The following is a 23,667-nucleotide window of genomic DNA, read 5'->3' as shown; positions in this document are numbered from 1 at the left end:
AGCTGTGTTCAAACAACAAACAAATAAAAAGTAGATTGAAGTGAAGTAATAAATCATAATCACATTATTCTTCATCATCTCTAATCAGCCTCACAGGCCTCAGTGAGTCTGCAGAGAGGAAACTAAATGAAGGTGAAGATGATGATGATGATGTGGTGACATCTAGTGGAGGAAAACAAACACAGACCACAGGGAGTCCTTCACGCGCCACACAAAGTGACGTCACAACTGAGCTGCAGACATCCGACAATAGATGCTCGTGCAACATTTATTATAATCTGTTTGTAGCAATAAAAGCACAAATAACACTGAAAATACAGGAACAGCATATATTTACCACAGATATCATATTTTACACATGTGGGTGATTCCATATTTCAAAAACAAATATTGACAATTTGTATAATTTATTACTATTTATTTTATTTGTTGTGGCTCAAGGTGGGGCGGCCCACCTTGAGTGTGAGTGTGAGTGCGTTTCTTTTGGGTTAGACCATCTCTCTCTTTTATCTGAAGGACTGACAGTAAGACTCTGGTTACTTCTCTTTATACTAAACAATGTTTCTCGTTTGTCTTTATTCACAAAGATGAAAGGAAAACCTTTTCACCTCAAATGAGACCAGAAACGCCCTCATGAAGCTCTTAATATGTTGTTTCATATGAACTGTATTGGTTCATGTCTACGGGAACATAAAGGTTTGTTCACACGTCATATTGGGATGAATGGTTCACTGGTTTGGCTGACGGTTAAGGGGGGGGGGGGGGGGTCCCAGGGTCCCAGCTGTCGCTCCCTCGCCCCCCCACTCACTGAGGAAGGGTGGGGCGTCTCCATCAATGTTTCACAATAAGAGCCCTGACTCCTACAGAAGAAGATTTAACAACATTTAATTAATCTAAAGTGTTGAAAAACAGGAAGCACTAATTAACACGTCGTGTTTTATCCAGACTGTGTGTTTGTGTTTTATATGTGTTTGTTTGTTTGTGTTTGTTTGTGTGTCAGATTATTTCTTGGCCTGCTGTCAGTCTTTATTCTAAGATAATCGTCCCCAGACTCAAGATTCATATTTAATAATTATCTATCATCAACAGAGAGAATTAATATAATTTCCAAAATAAACAATTGAATTAAGTTAAAGTTTATTGAAATTACTTGTCATTAATTTGCCAAACAATACACATTATTATTATTTCACTTGATTATGATGCCATTGATAATATTAAATCGGTGTCTCTATCGTCACTAATCATCAACACGATCTACTGGAACTGGAATGACTGATATCGATTTAAAAAACAATATATCGTCTGATCGTCATTTCTAAATAAATACCTAAATATATCTGTGATGAGCTAATGAAGCCGACATTTAACTCAAAGTTATAAACGAACATCAGTTAATATCAACAGCCGCGCCTTTAACACATATTTAATCACAGCCTCATCAGATAATTAGCTCGCTAATGGAGGAGAATTATTTATTACTTCAGACATTATAGTAACTTATTATCATTTATTTATTAGCTTTGGCTCTCAATTGCTTTTAAAGTCTGTTTTGTAACCTTTTGTCAAATTATTATTTTAAATATTGATGTTGCATCTGTTGTTATTACAATCCCTGCTGGTGGTAACACAAGCCATAGTAAAGCAGTATATTAGTACTTTATACATTACTACAGAAGTAGAAGTACTTGTGCTTCTACAGGTGGAGTCGGATATAGTTGAAGTAATAATAGCAAATTTAATGAGAGAGACAGACAGACAGACAGACAGACACAGAGAGAGAGAGAGAGAGAGAGAGAGAGAGAGCGAGAGAGAGAGAGAGAGAGAGAGAGAGAGCGAGAGAGAGAGAGAGAGAGAGGGACACACACGGGGACCAGCGAGATGTAAAGAAGCCTATCTGGAGCACTGGAGAGAGGAAACTGGGGGCCAAAGCAGACTGGAATGTTATCTGGCCCTAGAGAGAGACTATGTATTGGCAGAGTATCTCTACAGTCAGAGATATAAAGCAGAGACAGAACCTCACCAAGTACAGAGAGAGAGAGACACAGAGAGAGAGAGAGACAGAGGCTCAGTGACCACAAACTGGAGATTGAAACAGGACGACACAAAAAGTCATGGCAACCAAGAGAGAACAGAACATGTGGTCACTGTGGGACCGGTGAGGTTGAGACGGAGATGCACTTCCTCCTAAAATGCAAAACATTCCATAAAATTAGGAACATCTACCTAAACAAATTTGACTCTGTGATTTCAGATTTTAAAAAATTGAGTGATATCTCAAAATGAAAAGTCCTCCTAGGAGAAGGAGAGAGGGCAGACCTGCTGCCCAGTATGTACTAACATGCCACAACCTGAGGGACAGCAGGTGACGCTTTGGCGATGCCGTTCCTGGGCGTTCATGCCAACGGAGCAGATCTGAGTTTGGGTTGAATTGGGAGAGAGACGGAGAGAGAGAGAGATCTATCTATCCATGGATCTCTCTCTCTCACTTCGCTCCTCCCTTTGCTTCGGTGTCAGAGAGCTGCGGTGGTCTACAGGTAACGTGGGAGCAATGGGGGCTCTGTCTCACACCACTTTATGAGATGTTGCATTAATATTATTGTTATATTGATATTGTTGTGTATTGATGTTACTGTATGTTTAATTTTTTGATGCTTTGGCAATATTGTTTTTTTTTTAAACTTTCATGCCAATAAAGCAAAATTTGAATTGAATTGAATTGAATTGAGAGAGAGAGAGAGAGAGAGAGAGAGAGAGAGAGAGAGAGAGAGAGGCTGTCATCACGTATGAGGGAGGAGAAGGGAGGGGGTGTGCACAGTGCAGCCGGTCTCTCCTCCCTCTCTCTCCTCCCTCTGCTGCAGCGGCCATGCTGCTGTCCGCCGCTCGTCTCGGTGCATCCCGGTCCTCCTCCTCCGGTGTAGCTTGAGCCTCCTGCAGCATCCCTGAATCCCGGGTTAGCGGACCGGCTCGGACCGGGTCGGAGTTCGCGGTGCAGTCCCGCCTGGATCCACCGGAACAGACCGGAACACTGCAGGAGGAGCCTCCATAGCAACAAAACCGGTTCCACGGCATTATCGGTAGGTGCCTCCCTCTCCGTTTGAATGGCGCTGTCAGCTCGGCTTAGCAGCGTTCGGGCGGATGAAGAGCATTCTCTATCAGGGTTTAGAGCTTTGAGGTTTCATAACCACGTGATGCACCAGCTCACAGTCTGGCTTCAGGTACATTTTAATGTGCATGCAAATCAATGAGGATCTCTCACTCTGGCCTTTAAAGGATATTTAATTTCACGAAAATATGGTGGGTGCATTTCACTTGCAACCTCTTTTTGCATGTTTGATTTGGCTGTGAAATATGAATAATGTTCATGCATGAAGTCTGTGTGTTGTGCTCAAAATTAAACCTTAATTAAAAGCAAGCCTGCGTTCAGTACCTATTAAACCTTCCTCTCTTTCTGCACCAGAGATGTGTGAAGGCTGCATATGTATCACATCTATCTCATCAGTAAAACCATGATTATCTTCTTTTGTTTTTGTCAGTGATGGAGGAGTGTTGAGGAGACAGAAAACCCCCAAAACCAAGAAGATATCAGGACTACCAACCATTGCACCAGCTGCACTGCTGGGACTCCACGGACTTGTACCAGGTCTGCACAGCCAGGGTACTGCAGGAAGGTCACTGTGAGGGCACATTCAAATCAAGTAGAGAGTTTTGGTTCCACTAAGACGGATAGTGTCCATCTACAGCCGTCGAAGCAGCCTTTAGCAAGAACCTCCACCTGGTCTCTCCGGATTAAAGCATAAATTAAATACCTACATGTGGACAAAGGGCTGTTCATAGTATTACATAAAGTTGAAATACGATACCACTGGATTTACAACAGCGTTATCTGACACTGGAGCTACATCTACTACCTTTTTACTCGTAAACTTCAGTTAAACTAAAAAGGTACAACAACCAGAACCAGATACCAACTCTTCTTCAAACTGGTTCAGTGGTGCAACTGGACTAGTAGAAGTCTGACCACCAAAGGGATTACAGCTGGGTTTTTGAGAATTAAAAACCACATTTTGAGGACTACAACCAGATGACTGTGTCTACAAAAGGCTACAGAGTCACCAAACTCAAGCTCTAACAAGCTAGAAGCCAGGTAACCAGGATAAGAGTCACGGTTTATGGTTGTTGGAAGATGAATCTTATGTAGCAGGGACTCTGTTTAACGCTACTGGACCGGTATTCACCATGTCTTTGAGTAAGACACTCGAGCTGGAGCACTTTGACGAACGCGATAAGGTCCGCCGGGGACGCTCCACCCGCACCAAGAGAGACCACTCCACCGCCAGCACAGGCGGCGGCGGGTCTGGACCCAGTTCCCGGGGCAGCAGCCTGGTCCCTAGCCCCGCCCACAGCGCCAACTGCAGCTACTACCGGACCCGAACCCTGCAGGCGCTCACCTCGGAGAAACGGGCCAAAAAGGTCCGGTTCTACCGCAACGGAGATCGGTACTTCAAGGGTCTGGTGTACGCCGTTTCCAGCGACCGGTTCCGCTCCTACGATGCGCTGCTGATGGAGCTCACGCGCTCTTTGGCGGATAACTTGCATCTGCCACAAGGGGTGCGGTCGATCTACACGATTGATGGCACCAAGAAGATCACCAGCATGGACGAGCTGGGGGAAGGTAGGACTCACGGCTTTCTCTTTACTCTGCCTTTCTCGCAGTTAATTCCCTCTCTTCCCTTAAAGTAACAGTTCAACATTCTGACTATCGCACAATGTACGCTCCCTGTGGTTAGAAGGAACGTCTTCGTCCGGCCCTTAGGATTGGGTTAAAAAGTGAAGTCAAAGCTTCATGTGTTAAACCTGCATTCTCTCTAGTGTCCACCAGGGGGCGACTCCTCTGGTTGTATAGACGTCTATGAGAAAATGACTCTACTTCTCTCTTGATTTATTACCTCAGTAAACATTGTAAACATGAGTTTATGGTCTCAATCTCTAGTTTCAAGTCTTCTTCAATACAGCATGATGTTCATTTAGTACATTATGGTCCATTTAGAGTCACACAGACCATAAAGCAGGGGATGCTTTAGGGCGGGGCTACACGGTGATTGACAGGTCTCTACCACGGCGTTGTCCAGTCTGTGCGTTCCAATACCCAGACTACCATACTATTTACAATATTACAAACACATTTACTGTGTCCCAATACGTAGGATGTCAAATGCAGTTTGCCAAAAACACCACTACACTACATCCGGTCGCATTTCTCCAGCATGCTTTTCTGGCTATTCTGACCCACAATCCTTTGCGCAGCAGATAATCGGGACAACTCGACACTTATTTATGCAAGAAAACTGTCTCGCAAAACTGAAATTTGAATATATCGAGGTGTCTTTGTTAAAGTAAAGCTACTGCCATTCAAGGTGCCCACTGTCAGATCTGTCTGATGGTTTATTAATGACTGAAGAAAACACCAAAGTTTTCTGTCTTTGCTGCCTTTAAGTAAAGAACTGCGTTGTCACTCTGCCTGAACCGTCTCTCATAGGAATCAATGGACGTCTGGCGTACTGTAACATTACATCACAGTCCTCTACCACTGAGTCCAGATCATCCAGACTACCTGTCACTCTCTCCATCCATCAATCAATCGATCCGTCCTCTAAACTTCCTCACTGTCTCCTTCCTCTCTGCAAACCCACTTGAGTTATTTATTTCTGCACATCATAAGTTCATGATATATACACAGATACCGTCAGATACATACTGAAGTCACGATGCAAATAATATCAACTTTATACCTTCTATACATCTTCCATCCACCATTTAATCTTTCCTTAACAGGGATCCCACGTTAAAATTATCTTATTTTAAGAGGAAGTATGTTCTCAAAATGCTTTTATATTGAAAATCAAACTTTAAAAACATTTTATACAACAGTGGAATTCACTGTCCATTCATATCATGCTATATTCTGGAGATTTTGTCTGACAGTGACTCTGAATCTCAGATATAAATGTTCATTTCTCTATAATGTAACCACTGTAACGTCCGGTCGGCTCCTCCTCTCTGTCTAACATCAATATTGATGTGTGACTGGTTGTAATCTCCACTAATGAGTGTGAGAGCCAGGAAGCCGTTCAGCCAGAGATGCATCACTCTTCAAGCGCTTCGTGGAATTAATAAACTCCAAACAGAAGCTGCCAGAGAGGGAAACATAGGTGACTTACAGATAGTAAAGAATACCGTTTATGCATTTAGATTTTGTTTCCAGGCAAGTTTGTACGATTAAGTGATCAACTTTAAGAAAGGTGGATGTTGGAGTTTACGTAGAAATTCAAATTTCCTAGACTTCTTTTACATATCACGATATAATTGATTTCATATCTCCATAATGATGCATATCACGATATCAATCCTTTTATATTTATTATTTTATTTAGAACTTTAGTGCAAAATAATCAGACTATCTATAAAATTTAGTTAGTATGTTCTTATTATGAATTTAGACGACGTCATTGTGTATCACGATATATATTTCATCACGATATGATTCCATTGAAAATGATCATATCGAATTATCGCCCGGTCCTATTTATTTATTTCAGATGTTTAATCAAAAGATCTTCTTTTTTTTAATGGTTAGAGTCCCATCTGTCCCATCTGTCCCATCGGTCCCATCTGTCCTATCGGTCCCATCTGTCCTATCGGTCCCATCGGTCCCATCGGTCCCATCTGTCCCATCGGTCCCATCTGTCCCATCGGTCCCATCGGTCCCATCTGTCCCATCGGTCCCATCTGTCCTATCGGTCCCATCTGTCCCATCGGTCCCATCTGTCCTATCGGTCCCATCTGTCCTATCTGTCCTGGTCTTTAACAACAGTCCATGTTGCTCTGCTGGTCTGTGTTTCAGCCAGCTGTTGAGCCCACCATCTCTGAATGCTTGAACATGAAACTAAATGATGTTTTACTTCATACAGTATTCTGTCAGATAAACAGTAGTATAACTGGTTCTTCCCGCTCTCTCTCTCTGCTCAGGTGAGTGCTACGTTTGTGCCTCCAACGAGCCGTACCGAAAGGTCGACTACACTAAGATCTCCGTCCAGAGCTGGAAGCCAGGTGCCGGTGCCGGAGCTGGAGCTGGAGCTGGAGCTGGAGCCGCGAGCTCGAGCTTGAGTCGGCCCTCCACGGTGTCCGCAGGGGTGTCGGCGAGCACCGCCGCCGGCTCCTCCAAAGAACGCCTCGAGGGCCGCGAGGGCCGTGAGAGCCGCGAGGGCCGTGAGAGCCGCGAGGGCCGTGAGAGCCGCGAGGGCCGTGAGAGCCGTGAGGGCAGAGAGAGCAGAGAGAGCAAAGACTTCATCAAGCCCAAGCTGGTGACGGTGATCCGCAGCGGCGTGAAGCCTCGCAAGGCGGTGAGGATCCTGCTGAACAAGAAGACGGCGCACTCCTACAATCAGGTGCTCGCCGACATCACGGAGGCCATCAAGCTGGACTCCGGGGCCGTGAAGAGGCTGTACACGCTGGATGGGAAACAGGTGAGAAGATGTTTTGAGTCTTTGGCGGATCAGCTTTAAAGTTCTTCACATTGATATGAGATCAGATGGAGAAACAGGTTTTGGTTTCATTTGGACATTCAACAATCAAACAGGAGCAGGAAATACATAAACTATTGTTCACAATACTTTACCGCACAGACTTCTGCTTTTGTAATTCCTCTTTTCACAAACGGGTAAAACTGTTGTTCTCATACAAATGAATGATTCCAAACTAATTGGTGTTAACGAGGTATTTTATGCTTTTGTTTTAGGGTTAAAAGAAGAGAGATTACGCTTTAAGCCTGTAGTTGTTTATAAAAACTGACATCCAGCGATTGGTTGAACCTGGCTCCGCCCTCTCGTGTCACCTCTGGTTGCAAAAAAAACAAGATGGCGACCGCCAGAAACCAAAATGGCGACGGCCTAAAACCAAGATGGCGATGGCCAAAAAGTAATATGGCGACTAGAGGGTTCAAAGCTATAGTCCACAACACAATGGGAGAATATACTGTATATATATACAGTATATATCTATATATATATATATATATATAATGTATATATGATGATGATGTTAACCGCTCAGCCCTAAACTGAAGTAGAATCAGAGAACACAGGCTGAGTGTAAAGAATCATATCACTGCACTTTATTATAAAATCCCTGCTGGTTTGCTGAATATCAGGATGTATGTATGCATAAAGGAGCGTCGATAAGCTTTCCTTTTTTAGTTTCCAGGGAGCCGAGTCTCTTTTGAAGCTTAATATTTGGTACTTTTAGTGAAATACAGCGTCTGTCTGTTTTAAAGCCCCGGAACTGCGACAGTCGGCTAAAGTACATTTGTGTAACTCTGAATGAGTTCTGATCCTCCTGAAACTCTTTTATGTAACTCATACAGAGTTGAGGATTTAAAACGTAACACACGTTAACTGGTGGCTATTTTTACCACACACACACACACACACACACACACACACACACACACACACACACACACACACACACTCTTTGAAGGTACAGATAAGGTTGTCGGCTGCGACACAATGAGCTGAATAAAGAGTCGCTGTGACTGAATTAAAGTTGTTGCAGCTCAGATTCAAACATCAGCGTCCACCAACAAACACACAACACTACACACCTACACATCTACACGTTGTGCAGCAGCGTCGGCCTTGTGTGCTGCCTTCAAAATAAAAGCATCCATTACATTAGAACGCTTCAGCTTTCTTATTCTTTTATTTTTTAAATGGTTCTTACTGATAAATACTAAGCTCATGTTGAATGTAACTTTGTTCTTTAGATTTTATATCATGAAACCTTTAATCAATAACGTTGAGTTATCTGCAGACCTTCATTTAGCTGCATTTGTTGGTTTCATTTAGTTTCTAGTGTTGTTTCAAGAAGTGAATATTGAGTTCATATTTTGATGGCAGAACTGTGTGAAAAAAAAATCTAAAATACCGATTAGTTTACTCTAAATGGAGGCTTTTATTTTGAAGGCAGCGCGTCTTAATGAAGGCTTTTATTCTTTGTCTGCCTCAGACGGCTTTCAGACTCCGTCAGTCTGAATGAAACTGTGTGTGTGTGTGTGTGTGTGTGAGAGAGAGAAGCAAGGACAGGGTGGCTGGTTACCATGGTGACCACACTGCAGTGTCAATGTGTGTGTGTGTGTGTGTGTGTGTGTGTGTGTGTGTGTGTGTGTGTGTGTGTGTGTGTGTGATGGGGTTTTCGTCCCTCTGCTGGAAGTGGCTGCACAAACTGAAAGGACGAAGGGAGGACAAACGCACACACACACACAATCACAGACTGCAGTTCCTGAGGCGTCGAAGCGATTGGAGAGAGGAGGTTAAATCAAGCACTAAAGGAGGTGAAATCAAGGACAAAAGGAGAGAGGAAAGGAGGGATGGAGGAAGAGGAAAGGAGGGGAGAGCCTGAGGGAAGAGGAAGGAAAGGACAGAAGGTGTCAAGTTGTGTAAAAACACCGGTTTCTCTCAAACAACTCATTCAAATCCTTTGTTAGTACGACTTTCATCTTTATTAAAGAATTCATCGGTCTGTTAAATCTGCAGCCAGTTAGCTTAGCATAGAAACCAGCTTGTAGTAACGTAGTATATTATACTTCTACTCTTCTACTTTAAGAGGAACGTTGTACCTTCTACTCCACTACATCTATTTTACAGCTTCAGTTACTTTTCAGATTCAGATTTTAGATAAAAAAACTGAATATTAGCTTTTAAAATACGATGAATTTGGACACAAGCGCTGTGGGCAGCGAGTCCCCGGTTCAATTCCCGATTTTTCGTCTCACTGTTTAAGGTAATATTGAGGATCTATCTCTCTCTCTCTGTCTGTCTCTCACTCTCACTCTCTCTCACTCTCTCTCACTCTCTCTGTCTGTTTTGATGCACAATTTGTATTTTAATGCTCAAGACATTTCTCAGAGATCAGTTTGTTTCTGTGAGTCCATCTGTCGTCTGTCTAGTCACACTCACACGTGTGTGTACGTCACGGCACTGTTTCCTAAAGGTTGATTATTCAGTGTGTGTGTGTGTGTGTGTGTGTGTGTGTGTGTGTGTGTGTGTGTGTGTGTGTGTGTGTGTGTGTGTGTGTGTGTAGCTGACCTGTCTGCAGGACTTCTTCGGGGATGACGACGTGTTCATGGCGTGCGGGCCGGAGAAGTTCCGCTACGCTCAGGACGACTTTGTGCTCACACAGTGCAGCAAGACACCGGCTTTCGTTAGCGGTGAGACACACACACGCTCACACACACACACACGCTCACACACACACACACACACACACACACACACACACACACACACACACACACACACACACACACACACATTACTGTCTTAAGCATTAAAACACACCATAAAGTTCTGATAATAACCACCACACTCTCTCTCTCTCTCTCTCTCTCTCCAGAATGCAGAGTCAAGGTACCTCGCCCTACCGCCCATCCCAATCCCAAAACTACAACTCCCAAAACCCCTAGCAGCCCCAGCCTGTCCTCTAAGACTCCTCCCAAAGGCCTCTCCAGAACGAGGTCACCTGGTCCAGGTGTGAACCAACAGGAAGTCACTGCTCTACATGAGCCGGAAATGTTTCTACAGGTGTGATGAGCGGATTGTTTTTGACCAATCAGATGGATCGTTTCTCTTGTCTGTGTGTGTGTGTGTGTGTGTATGTAGCCAATGAGGCCTCAGGATCGCAGTCAGCTGTGAAGCCGTCCAGGTCAAGCCCCTCCCCCACCAGCCCCGGGACACGACGCAGCCTCAAGGTCAGATCCGTCCATCGATCGACTGATTGTTTTTAGCAGTAACGGCTCGGTTCTTCAAATATCATGATAAACATTTTAAATGTTTTAAATATGTTTTATTAATATGTTTAACTTTAAGCCAAATCTCATGTAATACGTTATAAATATATAACTATAAATTAAAATTTTAATATTTATTACAGTTTGTGTAGTTTTTTTTTAACGGATCTTAATCTTTGGATTTATAAGAAATGCTGATGCAAACAAAAAACAAATATTAGTTGTGTAATTCCAAATTATAAATTATAACTTGTGTCTTCATCAGCTGACTTATTTAATGTATTTATTTAAATCTTGAATCAGAGACTCGTTCTTTTCTCTCTTTCTGATTCCCTTCAAAATAAGACTAAATCTTCTTTTGTTTTACTCTGAAGGTCTCTCCTCGTCGTGCTTCCTCCACAGATGTGAACGGAGAGGCTGAGCAGCCCGATGACACCGTCGTTGAAGGTGTGTGTGTGTGTGTGTGTGTGTGTGTGTGTGTGTGTGTGTGTGTGTGTGTGTTGATCTCAAGAACAGACTGAAGAGCCCTTAAAACAAACTAAAGATGTCTCCTCCTCCTCCTCCTCTTCTTCTCCTCCTCACAGTGAACGGGAATCGCTCCGTTTCCTCCTCCACCATCAGCGACAAGTACAAAGTCGGTAAAGTGATCGGAGACGGAAACTTTGCGGTGGTGAAAGAGTGCGTGGAGAGGTGAGGAGCGTCAGTGAGACACTTCATTAATGTGTATATCAGTGTGTTAACCGTACAGACAACGACGGAAAACATAGCAAAAATAAATACATGAAACTAAAACAATAACAAGCAACATACAAATCTGTAAATCAATAAATAATAATAATACAAGATAGATGCACATGTTGAACAGACATCTTTATTTTAAAGGCACATTCATGTTGTGTTGATTCTGGCGCCCCCTGTGGACAGAAGCGGTATTGTTTCTGAGCACCAGAGTCCCTTTAAAAAAGCAGATTTTTCTGCGATTATTAAAAGTTTTGATTAAAAAAATATATTAAAAAATGAATTATTAAATAATAAGTCAGATCTGTATTGTTTCCAAACTTCAAGTCATTTTTTGGGTTATTTTTAAAACTCAAACGATCCGTCAATTGACAGAAAATAATTTACACAATTGTTCGTCATCGATCAATAAAAAAATCAAAACATTTGCTGATTCCAGCTTCTCAAACGTGAGGATTTTCTGCTTCTCGGTTTTATATCATCAAGTTTTTTTGTTTTTTTGGACTGTCGGTCGGACAAAAGAAGACATTTGAAGACTTCTCAGTCATTTAATAAATCTTTTCTTATCATTTTCTGAAATATGAACTTAATGATTGTTAAAGAGTAATTAGAAGCAGCAGCCAGAGTTACTGAAGGTCTGTCTGGTTGATGGACGGCTGTGGGAGTGTCTGTTGTGTTTTGATTGACAGGTCGACAGGACAGGAGTACGCTCTGAAGATCATCGATAAAGCTCGGTGCTGTGGGAAGGTAACAGATTATTATGATTCTCCTGCATTATTATGATAATTATAAATAAAAGATGAATCAGATCCAACTTATACCGAGAGTTAAACCGAACCGTTAAACCACACTCAACCTTCAGCCAATCAGGAAGGAGCAGCTTCCATCACGTCCAATACAAATGTGGTCCAATACAAATGTCGCTTTTCTTACAAATTGAATTAATACAAATTTAAAAAATAAATAACGATTGTAAAAAATTGTAATAAAATTTAGTATTGTAAGTGAGTGGTGAGGCCAGCTCTATTTAGATTTATAGCCCGTCATGCAGCTTCTCGTGTCGGCCGTCAGTTTGTAGCTTCATGGGACCGGCTTCCTTTAAAATAACAAACAGCCTGGTGCTGTGTGAACGCGGCAAAAACCTCAACACGACATGAAGTAACAAACCAGCTGAAGAGCTGTGGTCATTCTATGTAAGAAGACGGTAAAATATTCATTTTAGCACCTTTTGAGAGTTATTCCTCTGTGTGTGTGTGTGTGTGTGTGTGAGAGCAGGAGCACCTGATAGAAAATGAGGTGGCGGTGCTGCGGAGGGTTCGACATCCCAGCATCATCCAGTTAATCGAGGTGGACGAGACGCCCAGTCAGCTGTTCCTGGTCATGGAGCTCGTCAAGGTGCCTCTTCTTCTTCTCTTCTTCCTGTTCGTCTTTGCGACGGAGAACATGAAGAAATATTTACGTTACTATTTTCACGCCTTCAGGGCGGCGACCTGTTCGACGCCATCACCTCCTCCACCAAGTACAGCGAGCGAGACTCCAGCGCCATGGTGTTCAACCTGTCCGGAGCAGTCAAGTACCTGCACCGCATGAACATCGTCCACCGGGACATCAAACCAGAGAACCTGCTGGTACACACACACACACACACACACACACACACACACACACACACACACACACACACACATGCTGTTGATCTACTCTTTTGTGTTGTTCAGTCGGAGTGTGTATTGTGAAGTGTTGTGCTTGTGTGTGCTGCAGGTGTGCGAGTACCCAGACGGCACCAAGTCGCTGAAGCTGGGCGACTTTGGTCTGGCGACGGTGGTGGAGGGGCCGCTGTACACCGTCTGTGGCACGCCGACGTACGTCGCCCCGGAGATCATCGGCGAGACCGGGTGAGGAAATCAGTTCCTGGGTGCTAGCTAAGCTAAGCTAAGAGGGTGAACAGACACTTTAATAAGAAACTCTGTGTGTGTGTGTGTGTGTGTCTGTGTGTGTGTAGCTATGGTCTGAAGGTGGACATCTGGGCGGCCGGAGTGATCACCTACATCCTGCTGTGTGGATTCCCTCCATTTAGAAGGTCAGTGTGTACAAGGTTTGGGTCATCCACAACGTCAAAGTGTCCTTTTTGGTCCAGTTCATTCATAAAAGTTTGCTGCTCTTCTTCCGCTCCTCAGTGAGAATAATGTCCAGGAGGAGTTGTTCGATCAGATCCTCAGAGGGAAGCTGGAGTTTCCGTCTCCGGACTGGGACACCATCAGCCTCCCAGCCAAGGTAAAGACAGCTTAAAGGGCCAGTGTGTAGGATCTGACGCCATCTAGTGGTGAGGTCACAGAATGCAACCAACTGAAACTTCTACGACACAAAAACGTAGAGCCAGCGTTTGGTTTGTCCATTCATGACTACTAGTCTTTTAATTAAGTTTTCTTTAAACATATAAAGCTGTTGGTTTGTCTGGTTGACTTTAGTTGAATACTTTTTGAGTACTTAGTGAGTTGTTATCACAGAAACTCTTCAGATTGTTTTACTTTCTTATTTAAATCATGATTTTGTTGATAAACCATGTTTATTTAGAATATACACAACATATTGAACTTTGTCTCAGTCTAATTATAATTAAATCAAAACACTTAAATGTTTTTAAGTTTCTATGATTGACTGCGGCATAAACACCATTTATGTGAAACTGCCACCATGTGTAGAATATGAATTCAGACCGTTTACTGCCGGCTGCTAACAGTCACATGACCTGCTCCTCAGATGCTGATTAGTCAGATGCTGCAGGTGAACGTGGACACTCGATTCACCGCCGAGGAGATCCTGTCCCACCCCTGGGTGACGGTAAGATCACACACGTGTAAAAAATGTCTCTTTAAGCAACATTTTCAAAACTTCCACATTTATTAAGTAACTCATACAAAAACAAGCATATTGAATTATAACTTAACAGTAAGAAAAGTAATCTGAGTACTCTTATGTTAACTTTGTTCAGGATGAGGCTCCGGTAGACCCCACCATTGTGAGCAGCACTGCAGAACAGACCGGTGGAGACGCACTGGACCCAGAGCAGGAATCCCCAATACTGGAAACCAAACAAGTTCCTTCACCTCTGGTTTAAATCACATCGATCTTCCATCAACTGGAAACCAAACACAACAGATTTTTTGTTTTTGATCTACCGGAAACCCCATAAAGGTCTAGATCTGTCCAAGAAACCAGATAAGTTCCCTCAAATCTGGTCCGGATCTTGTCCTGTTTTTTCATCACCTTCAGTGTAGAACACGTCCCGTTTGATCTTTTGGAAACCAAATGAGTTTCATCTCCTGGAAGCCAAACCACCATCTGGTCGAGTGAAGGACCTGTTTCCACCCACTGGAAACCAAACATGTTCCCTCATTCTTGGTCTACAATAGATCCCCGTTCATCCACTGTTCCCTCAAAACTCCTTCCTTCAGCTCTGGTCTAGAATTGGTCCCGTTTCATCTCATGGAAACCAAACAAATTCCCTGACCCCCTCTGGTCTAGGATATGTCCAATCTACTTGTGTTACTGCTGGTCCAGAAGTTTCCCGTTGCCTGGACACAAAACCAGAAAACGTCTTCTTTCATCTACCGGACACTGAACAAGTTCCCTCTTTTAATCCACTGTAAATCTAACAAGTTCCATCAAACCTGGTCTAGAATTGGTCTTTTTGGAAATCCAACAAGTTCCCTTAACATCTAGAACTCGTCCTGTTCTTTCACTTAAAATCAAATAAGCTTCCTCACCTCTTTATTCGAGAATAAATACCTTTTTATCAACTGGAAACCAAATGAGTTCTCTCATATCTGGCTTCGAATCAATTCTGTTTCAACAACTGGAAACCATCAAGATCACCCCCCTTTGGTCTAGAATGTATCCCATTTAAATGTATTGGAAACCAAACAAGTTCCTTCAAATTACGTGGTCCAGGATATGTCCCCCTTAATCAACTTGAAACCGAAATCCCACACCTCTGGTCAAGAATACGTTCCTTTAAATCATCTGCTCTAGAGTATGTCCCCTTTTAACAACTGGAAACCAAATAAGTTCCCACACTCTTGTCTGAAACATTGTCCTTTGCATGTACTGGAAAATAAACAAGTTCCTTCAAATCTGGTCCAGAACACGTCCCGTTTCATCTTCTGGAAACCAAACAAGTTCCCTTGCCTCTAGTCTAGAATTGCTGTGTTGCTTCAACTTGACACCAAATGAGTTCCCCTCTCCTTGGTCCATTTCATCTACTGGAGACTGAAGAGGATTCCTCACCTCTAGTCTAGGACACTCAGCATTTGCTATACTGAAAACAAATTCAAGTTCTCCATTGCCACTTCCAATTATCTCCTGGAAACTGTCCTCGCCTTCGGTCTAGACCAGCATCCTATCTACTGAAGACTTTCACAAGCCCCGCCTCTGCTGCTGTACTGGAAAGTATTTACATCTTCTTTGATGCGCTCCATCAAGAGATGGGGTCCCATTTTATTGTTGGCAAGACCCTAATGAAGTCGCCTCACTGCTACCTGAAGGACACGCACCATATCAACACTGGGAGACCATGAAAGTGATATTGGATACATAAGTGTTTCATCACCCGGTGTCTCTTGGGACTGGACCCATTTCCTGAGAATGGCCCTTAACAAAGACCTCAAACCGCTTCCACAGGGATATTAGCGACTCATTTCATTATTTTCTCAGTAGCCCGTGCCGGCTGGCGACCAGGATGTCTTCCACTTATTCTGGGAAATGTCCCCTGTATCCTGCCTTTACCCTCCAGCTCTCCTTCACGCTGACCTGAAGGACGTTTCTCATTTCTTCTACTTGGCGCCCACCAACCCCGAGGAGATATTTCAGTACTGTGCCTGTTTACGCTGCTGATGAATTACTCCTTAATATCCTAAATCTCAGCCCTTTCCTTCCATAGGCTCCACTCTTCAGACCTCCCAGCACTCGTCATTGGCTGTATAGACAGACGAGGCTCATTGTTTTGTGGTTTTTACAGATTTTTCGCAAAACATATATTGATTGATTGCCTTCTTGCCAAGATTTGGGTGAGAAAATGTCCCAAAAATGACCCGTCTGTACGTAAAGCGTGGAGGCAGTTCAAAATATCCACCTCTAAAGCTCACTGATGAACCCATTTCTGTAGAGAAGACAAATTGTGTTCTTGTTCACCAAGAATTTGTTAAAGATGTGACTCATAAAACCACAAAATGTTGTTTTTACAGCCCGATTTCCACTTGGAACTCAGATTTACTGAGTGACTTCTAAACCTCACAGTTTAAAAAGGGGCGTGTTTCAATCCAAACTCTGCCTCTCCTCCCGCCTGCAGATACCAGAGGATAAAATACGTTGTAAATACTGTAAATACCACTCTGTCTGTTGGTGTCTGTCTGTGTGAGTCAGTTGTGAAGTAGGGGAACAGTAGCAGTTCTGAACAAAAATAAATACAATGAAAAGAAACAATCTCATCATAGACGTGATGCGTCAGCATCCCCAAAAAAACCTTGTTTTTCTCCCAAAAGAGCCAATTAAACAATATACACAGTGGTGGAATGTCACTGAAGTACTTTTATTAAAGCATTGTACTTCAGTGTCAGGACTTTACTTGAGTCTCATTTCATTACTTATAAATTCGCAAGGAAATATTGTACTTTTTACTCCATTACATTTATTTACTTTACAAATTAAAATCATACACACAAAACATATGAAGAACTTTTAGAATATGATGCATTGTAAAACAAAGGATCAAACAGCGTGTTGTTGGTACTTTTACTTCAGTAAAGGATCCGAGTACTTCCTCCACCACTGATGTGTTTTAGCTCCTTATTCAAATATAAAAACAAGGTTTCTGAGGGACGTTGATGAACTAATGAAGGAGTTCTGCACCTTAAAGTTGAGCTCCTCGTAGATCTGGAAGGACCGGACAACGACGGATCTCTTTCCTTATATGGTCATGTGTCTGCTGAGAGGTGACTTTAGTGGGTCATCCATCAATCGTGTCGCTCCATCCACACATCCATCACGTCGTCTGTTGATGTTTCTGGTTATCAGAGGATGAAGGATAGATGTGTGTGTGTGTGTGTGTTTGATCTCCACAGTGTTAATGTTTAAACCTAAAAAAAAAATCATGTGGAAAGCATGCGGTTCAGTATGAGTGTTTAGTGCGTCTGCATCAAAGGAAGAGTAAACGTGAAATGTCGAGTGAATAAATCGCTGACCTGATGACCTCACCTTTCCATGGCCTTGACCTTTAGGCCGGAGCCGCCGATTAAGAGTTTGTGGAGAATGGAAGCGGCGTTTCAAAGGACTGAATGCGTTCTGTAACTTAAAGATTCAGCATCACACTCACCGGAGTCATGTCAGTGTAAAACATTAAAACAAGTACTTTTTAAAAGGCGGGATCGATCAAACATTGTTGATGTCACATATTTTGCTTTGTGTGATTATTTTCGATGTATTGCCGACAGTATCGATGTTAAAAAGTTGCTGAAAGTCGTCTCTTCTAATCGCCGGCCCGGCCTTTGACCTCCTATGCCTGCTATGAACCCAGTCGTCTTAATTCTGTTTCTCTTTGCTTTATACCGAGGAGCCTTCTGTTGGCGTTAGCGGTGCAGCCACTCCTGGGTCAACGAGCAGCCAAAGTGTTCAGTGTTACTTTTGACTGTCATGTGACGCTAATGCACGGTTTGCTACAAGAAGAACCAGATCGTACGTTTTGTTTGTTTTAGCACATTTTATCAACTTAATTTGTTTTTGGTTCATTTCTTGGTTGAATGCGTCGCTGTAAGTCAATCTGCTGTTTGGTTCTGTACCAAGAAACTGTTTTGTTTCTTTCCTTGCATGCAGCGGTGTTCAAATATCTGAAAAATGACAAAATCAGCTGCAAAAAAACGCAGATTTCAATCAAACTGTTGAGTCAGAAAATGGATTGAGCCCAGCAGTGAAACACTGAATGAGTTTGCAGCTTTATCGCCATGGGACACTATCTCAACTGTAACTGAATATTTCAATGTTCTTTGAAATCTTGTTGCATAATTGTGACACTTTAAACTATATTAATTTAATGTTTTGTTTAGGAACAAATTAAAATGAGCTGAAGATAGCTTCAAAAACACTTCTAACTCCCTCAAACTGTGACTTCATTGGGACTTGAATGCAGCTTTAATTCACAGGTGGGCGGAGCTAATAAATCACTTCAGAGATCAGACCCGGGGTGGCTGTAGTTATTCGGCCCTTTGTGTGTTTCTATCAAATGCAGAATGTGTTTGTGTGTGTGATCATTTCACATCAGGCCTGATCTTAGACAGGAACTGATTTTTTATTAAGTGAAGTAGAGAAATTAGGATTTTGAACCAAACTGGGCTGCTTCTCCTGAAAGGAATCTCTTGATTTATGTTCAATCGGCTAAAAATTATTTTTAAGACAATCTAATTCCTCAAATGACGAGACTGAACTCTGAACATTTAAAACGTGTTATCTTTGAGCATTGTAAAATCTAAATCAGCTGTTTGACGTCAGAGTGTTTCTTCTTACTGAGAGATGCTTTTAGGAAAACTAGTCCAGAGTTGAAGTGCGAGGAGACGTGTTTTAATGCTAACAATGATTTGTGATGTGATGTGTGTTGATATGAAACATGTTGGTTTGTTGGGATCAGGGTTCACCCTGGTGTGGATTCGAGAAGCGATGCGTTCAACTGTGAAAATAAAAACGGATGCTGTGGCGTCATGTTAACCTGGTCGTCTTTCTGACTGTCGTCCTCCAGCTGTGATCATCAACGTTATCATTATCAGTTAGTTTATTATTGTGTTAAACGTTTAGCACAAGAATAACTGGAGCAGAATATTGGGTCAATGTTACCTCTTAAAGCTTTTCCTTTTTGAATTATAGAGGAAGTTGCTCTACAGATTCATATTTTATATTCAACATAAGAGCTCATTAAGGAAAGAAAATATCACTTTTGTTCAATTACTTCCCTACTTTCTCCGCTGCTTCCTCTTTCCTCTTTGTCTTAAATTTCCCTGAATTTTGCAAGAAAAACCCTTAAACTTCTAACCATCTAACAATGAAGCTCAACTTTATGTCCCTGTGAGCATGTTCACTTTAGATACTTGAGTCTAGTCATGATTTGTATGCAGTATTTTGTTTACTTGTAATCGTATCTTTCCACTGTGGTATATGTGCTTTCAGTTATATGACTTCTGCTTACACTGCTGGCGACAAATGGGAAAAGACTGAAAACAAACAGGACGGCTGAACGCACCGCTAACGTAAGAAACAGCTCAGTTTCCTTGAAAGCCATTATCATTTGTTGGAAACAAAAAGTACCAAACAAAGAGGATCGGACATATTCACAGGCTCATCTCAGGTCAATGCGTCAACCGAAAAACCAGCTCTGTAATCTGTGAAAGGCAGCTGAACATGCTACTAAAAGGTCAAACCAGCTTTAAACAAGAACTGAACTGCTCCATGTCCTTGAATGCATCACTGATGGCCCCTCCCTTATCTTAAAACACAAGAGTCCAACTCTGTCTGTTTATTTCCTGGTTTCCCTCCGCTTTTCCAGATCTGCCAGTTTGAAGATGGGTGTGACCAACATGCGGATCAGCTGACAGTTATGCAAGAAAGAAAATAAAAGGGGTTTGGCTTCCTGTGAGCTGCTGTTATTTGGCTGTGAGCAGCATGAAACGACACTCCTTGTTCTGTCGAAGAAGGTGAAATGGCGCAGAGAGGAAATCAAACAGACGAGGTGAAATTCTGCTGTTCCATCTGTCTGGACCTACTGAAGGATCCGGTGACTCTTCCCTGTGGACACAACTACTGCATGAGCTGCATTAAAACCTCGTGGAACAAGGAAGACCAGAAGAAACTCCACAGCTGCCCTCAGTGCCGACAGACCTTCAGCCCGAGGCCGGCGCTGGTGAAGAACTCCTTGTTGGCCGAGTTGGTGGAGGAGGTGAAGGAGACCGGACTCCGAGCCGCTCACTGCTACGCTGGACCTGAAGATGTGGCCTGTGATGTCTGCAGTGGGAGGAAACTGAAAGCCTTCAAGTCCTGTCTGGTTTGTCTGGCCTCTTACTGCGAGCAACACCTCCAGCCTCACTACGACTCTCCTACTTTTAAAAAACACACACTTGTCGAGGCCTCCGTCAACCTCCAGGAGAACGTCTGCCCTCGTCACGATGAGGCGATGAAGATGTTCTGCCGCACCGATCAGCGGTGTATCTGTTATCTCTGCTCTGTGGATGAACACAAAGGCCACGACATGGTCTCGGCCGCAACAGAACGCACTGAGAAGCAGGAGGAGCTCGATAGGAGTCGGCAGAGGATCCAGCAGAGAATCCAGCGGCGCCAGAGGGATGTGAAGGAGCTTCAGCAAGAGGCCGAGGACGTCAACCGCTCTGCTGATGAAGCTGTGGTGGACAGCGAGAGGATCTTTACCGAAATTATCAGTTTCATGAAAAGAAGAAGCTCTGATGTGAAGAAGGAGATCAGATCTCAGCAGAAGTCCGACGTGAGTCGAGTCAAAGAACTTCAGGAGGAGCTGGAGCAGGACGTCGCTGAGCTGAAGAGGAAAGACGGCGAGCTGGAGAAGCTCTCACGCACAGACGACAACGCACAGTTTATTAAAAGTTACGCCTCGCTGTCACAACTTACCGAGCCTACAGACTCACCAAGACCAAAAACAAATCGCCTGTGGTTCTTTAAAGAAGTAATGGCCGCTGTTACAGCAGCCAGAGATCAAATGCAGACCATTCTTACTGTGAATTGGCCTAAACCAGAGATCAGTGACAGAGATGAGATGTTACAATATTTCCAGGAAATCACACTGGATCCAAACACAGCGAGCACATCTCTCGTTTTATCAGAGAACAGAAAAATAACATACAATGACAAAAATATGCCATATTCTAACCATCCACACAGATTCATCAACAGACCTCAGGTCTTGAGTAGAGAGGGGCTGACTGGACGTCGTTACTGGGAGGTGGAGATGAGCAGACATGCTGTAGTAGCGGTCGCTTACAAGAGCATCAACAGGAAGCTCAATATTGCAAGTATATTTGGACGGAACAACAAGTCTTGGGCATTACTTTGTTGTGATGGTTTTACCTTCAAGCATGATGATCGCTCAGTCAGCATCTCAGCTCCTCAGTCCTCCAGAGTAGGAGTGTTCCTGGATCACAGTGCAGGTTTTCTGTCCTTCTACAGCGTCTCTGAAACCTCGACTCTCCTCCACAGAGTCCAGACCACATTCACTGAGCCGCTCTATGCCGGACTCTGGCTCGGTTCTAATGGAGACACTGCCGAGTTCTGTCAACTCAAGTAGACAAAGACCTTCTGTGAGTTAGGGTGAAATCATGAATCAATAATTTGTTTAACTTGTTAAATGTGTTGATTTCCTGTGTATAACTTCACGTTACTGTCGAGTCCTCTGAATAATTGCAAAGCTTCTACTGATGTGATTTATGGAGTTTAGAAGAAGTAACAAGAACATTTAATCAACTAAAGGATGTTTTCTTTTGATGCAACGTTAGCGAGCGATGACGAATATGTAAAATGTTCTAAATCCATAGACTGAGTGTTAAAAGTCTCATTCTTCTAATCTTCCAGCCATATTTACATGAATTAAGCATTAGAGATGCTGAGTAGTTAAAGCACAAACCCAAACAAACTTTACTGAGTTTAACGGACATAAACATGACGACAAATACAATATTCAAGCATTCAACGATATAAATCAACGACTATGAAAAATGATTTTAAGTGTTTCGTTCTCTCGGGTGTAAATTTAACCGTTAATCTTCCTTTAAACGTCCGATCACCAGTTATCAGACCTGAGCGCTAAAGTTAAACATCAGGTGAGGAAAGAAAGAACAAAAAGACAAATTTAACCGTTATTGAAATGTGTGAAAATTTTATTTGTTAAGAAGTTGGAATGTTTGGTTATACATAGAATATGTCACAAAGCATTCATAGTGTCTCTCGTTTCTCACTGAACTGGTGTGACAGTCTGACAGATGTCGTGTATTTACATAGAAACTGAGCAGTTTCACTCATTGATGGAAAGAAGCAGAAAATACATCTAATAATTTAAATGTACTAATATATATATTGTGCCAACATCTCAACATTCTTCTTTCAGGACCGTCAAATAATAAAATCTGTTTTTATACGACAGCAGAGAGAGTTACCGTGTTGACTTCTAATTACATTTGAAGGACTTTGATGTCACGTGATATTAACTTACATGAATGAATATATATATATATATATATATATATATATATATATATATATTCATGTAAAATAAACCAACAGGAAAAGCTGCTGCAGTAAATTTAAATCTTTTCTTTTGCTCATTAACTAAATATAAACATCACTCAAATTATGATTTTAAAAGAAGTGCACAAAGAAAAGTCATAAACCAAACAGCATCTATTATCACATCTATAGTTCAATAACCGGCTGTTTTATTGTTTCTTTATCTCCCAAATAAAAGCAGCAGCTTAAATCTGCCTCCTCAGTCTGGAAGAGTAACGAAGAAGAAGAAGAAGAAGAAGGATGTAAAATGAGCTCTTTGTGAAAGCGCTGAGTGGCAGGAATGAGAGGTTGCTCTCTGCACTCGTGAGTAAAACTCATGAATTCATCCTCCAGGTTCATCTTTAATACAAACACTGATGTGAGTTTCAGTCTGGAGAAGTTTGTAGATGAAGTGTTTTTATACGTTTAGGACAGAAGAAGCTACAGAACTTTATTCATGATCAACATGATTTACTTCAGCTCCTTAATGTCACAACGTCCACAAACCGTCATTAAAACAGCCTGTGAGTTATGTATTTATACACATTTATGTTTTATGACGATGCCTTTAAAGTAGGATATTGTAAAGCTTGTTTTTAATATCTTAATACACATCGTCAAAATAAGTTCATGATTCACGTTTTGTTTGTTTTTATTGAGCGTTTTGCTGCTTTAGTGTCACGTTTAAATCTTATCGTTTACTTTACAAACATTTCATAACAACATCGTGAAACTCTGAATAATAATCAGTTTGTAGACGA

The 23,667-nt window shown here is 42.4% G+C and overlaps 2 protein-coding genes across 2 annotated transcripts; both read left to right on the top strand.

Moving 5' to 3' along the window:
• The first annotated feature begins 4,239 nt into the window (after positions 1-4,239).
• LOC142950708 (serine/threonine-protein kinase DCLK2-like) lies at positions 4,240-15,838 on the top strand. The gene is made up of 16 exons (XM_076092276.1): positions 4,240-4,675; positions 7,030-7,251; positions 7,327-7,526; positions 10,141-10,267; positions 10,453-10,587; positions 10,719-10,807; positions 11,221-11,293; positions 11,431-11,536; positions 12,274-12,331; positions 12,860-12,979; positions 13,066-13,212; positions 13,346-13,479; positions 13,587-13,664; positions 13,762-13,858; positions 14,345-14,425; positions 14,577-15,838. Exons 1-16 carry the CDS (start codon positions 4,240-4,242, stop codon positions 14,700-14,702), a joined length of 2,229 nt encoding a protein of 742 aa, XP_075948391.1. The 3' UTR covers positions 14,703-15,838.
• A 4,447-nt stretch (positions 15,839-20,285) lies between these two features.
• Positions 20,286-22,786, top strand: LOC142950709 (E3 ubiquitin/ISG15 ligase TRIM25-like). Its single transcript, XM_076092277.1, has one exon. The coding sequence runs from the start codon at positions 20,322-20,324 to the stop codon at positions 21,930-21,932; it is 1,611 nt and encodes a 536-aa protein (XP_075948392.1). The 5' UTR covers positions 20,286-20,321; the 3' UTR covers positions 21,933-22,786.
• The last annotated feature ends 881 nt before the right edge of the window (positions 22,787-23,667 follow it).

Source organism: Anarhichas minor, unplaced genomic scaffold, assembly GCF_050575085.1.
Source record: "Anarhichas minor isolate MPS153535 unplaced genomic scaffold, ASM5057508v1 ptg000016l, whole genome shotgun sequence".
NCBI classification, from domain to species: Eukaryota; Metazoa; Chordata; class Actinopteri; order Perciformes; family Anarhichadidae; genus Anarhichas; species Anarhichas minor.
Note: the sequence above shows the minus strand (reverse complement) of the source record. Positions and strands in the feature narration are given on the sequence as shown.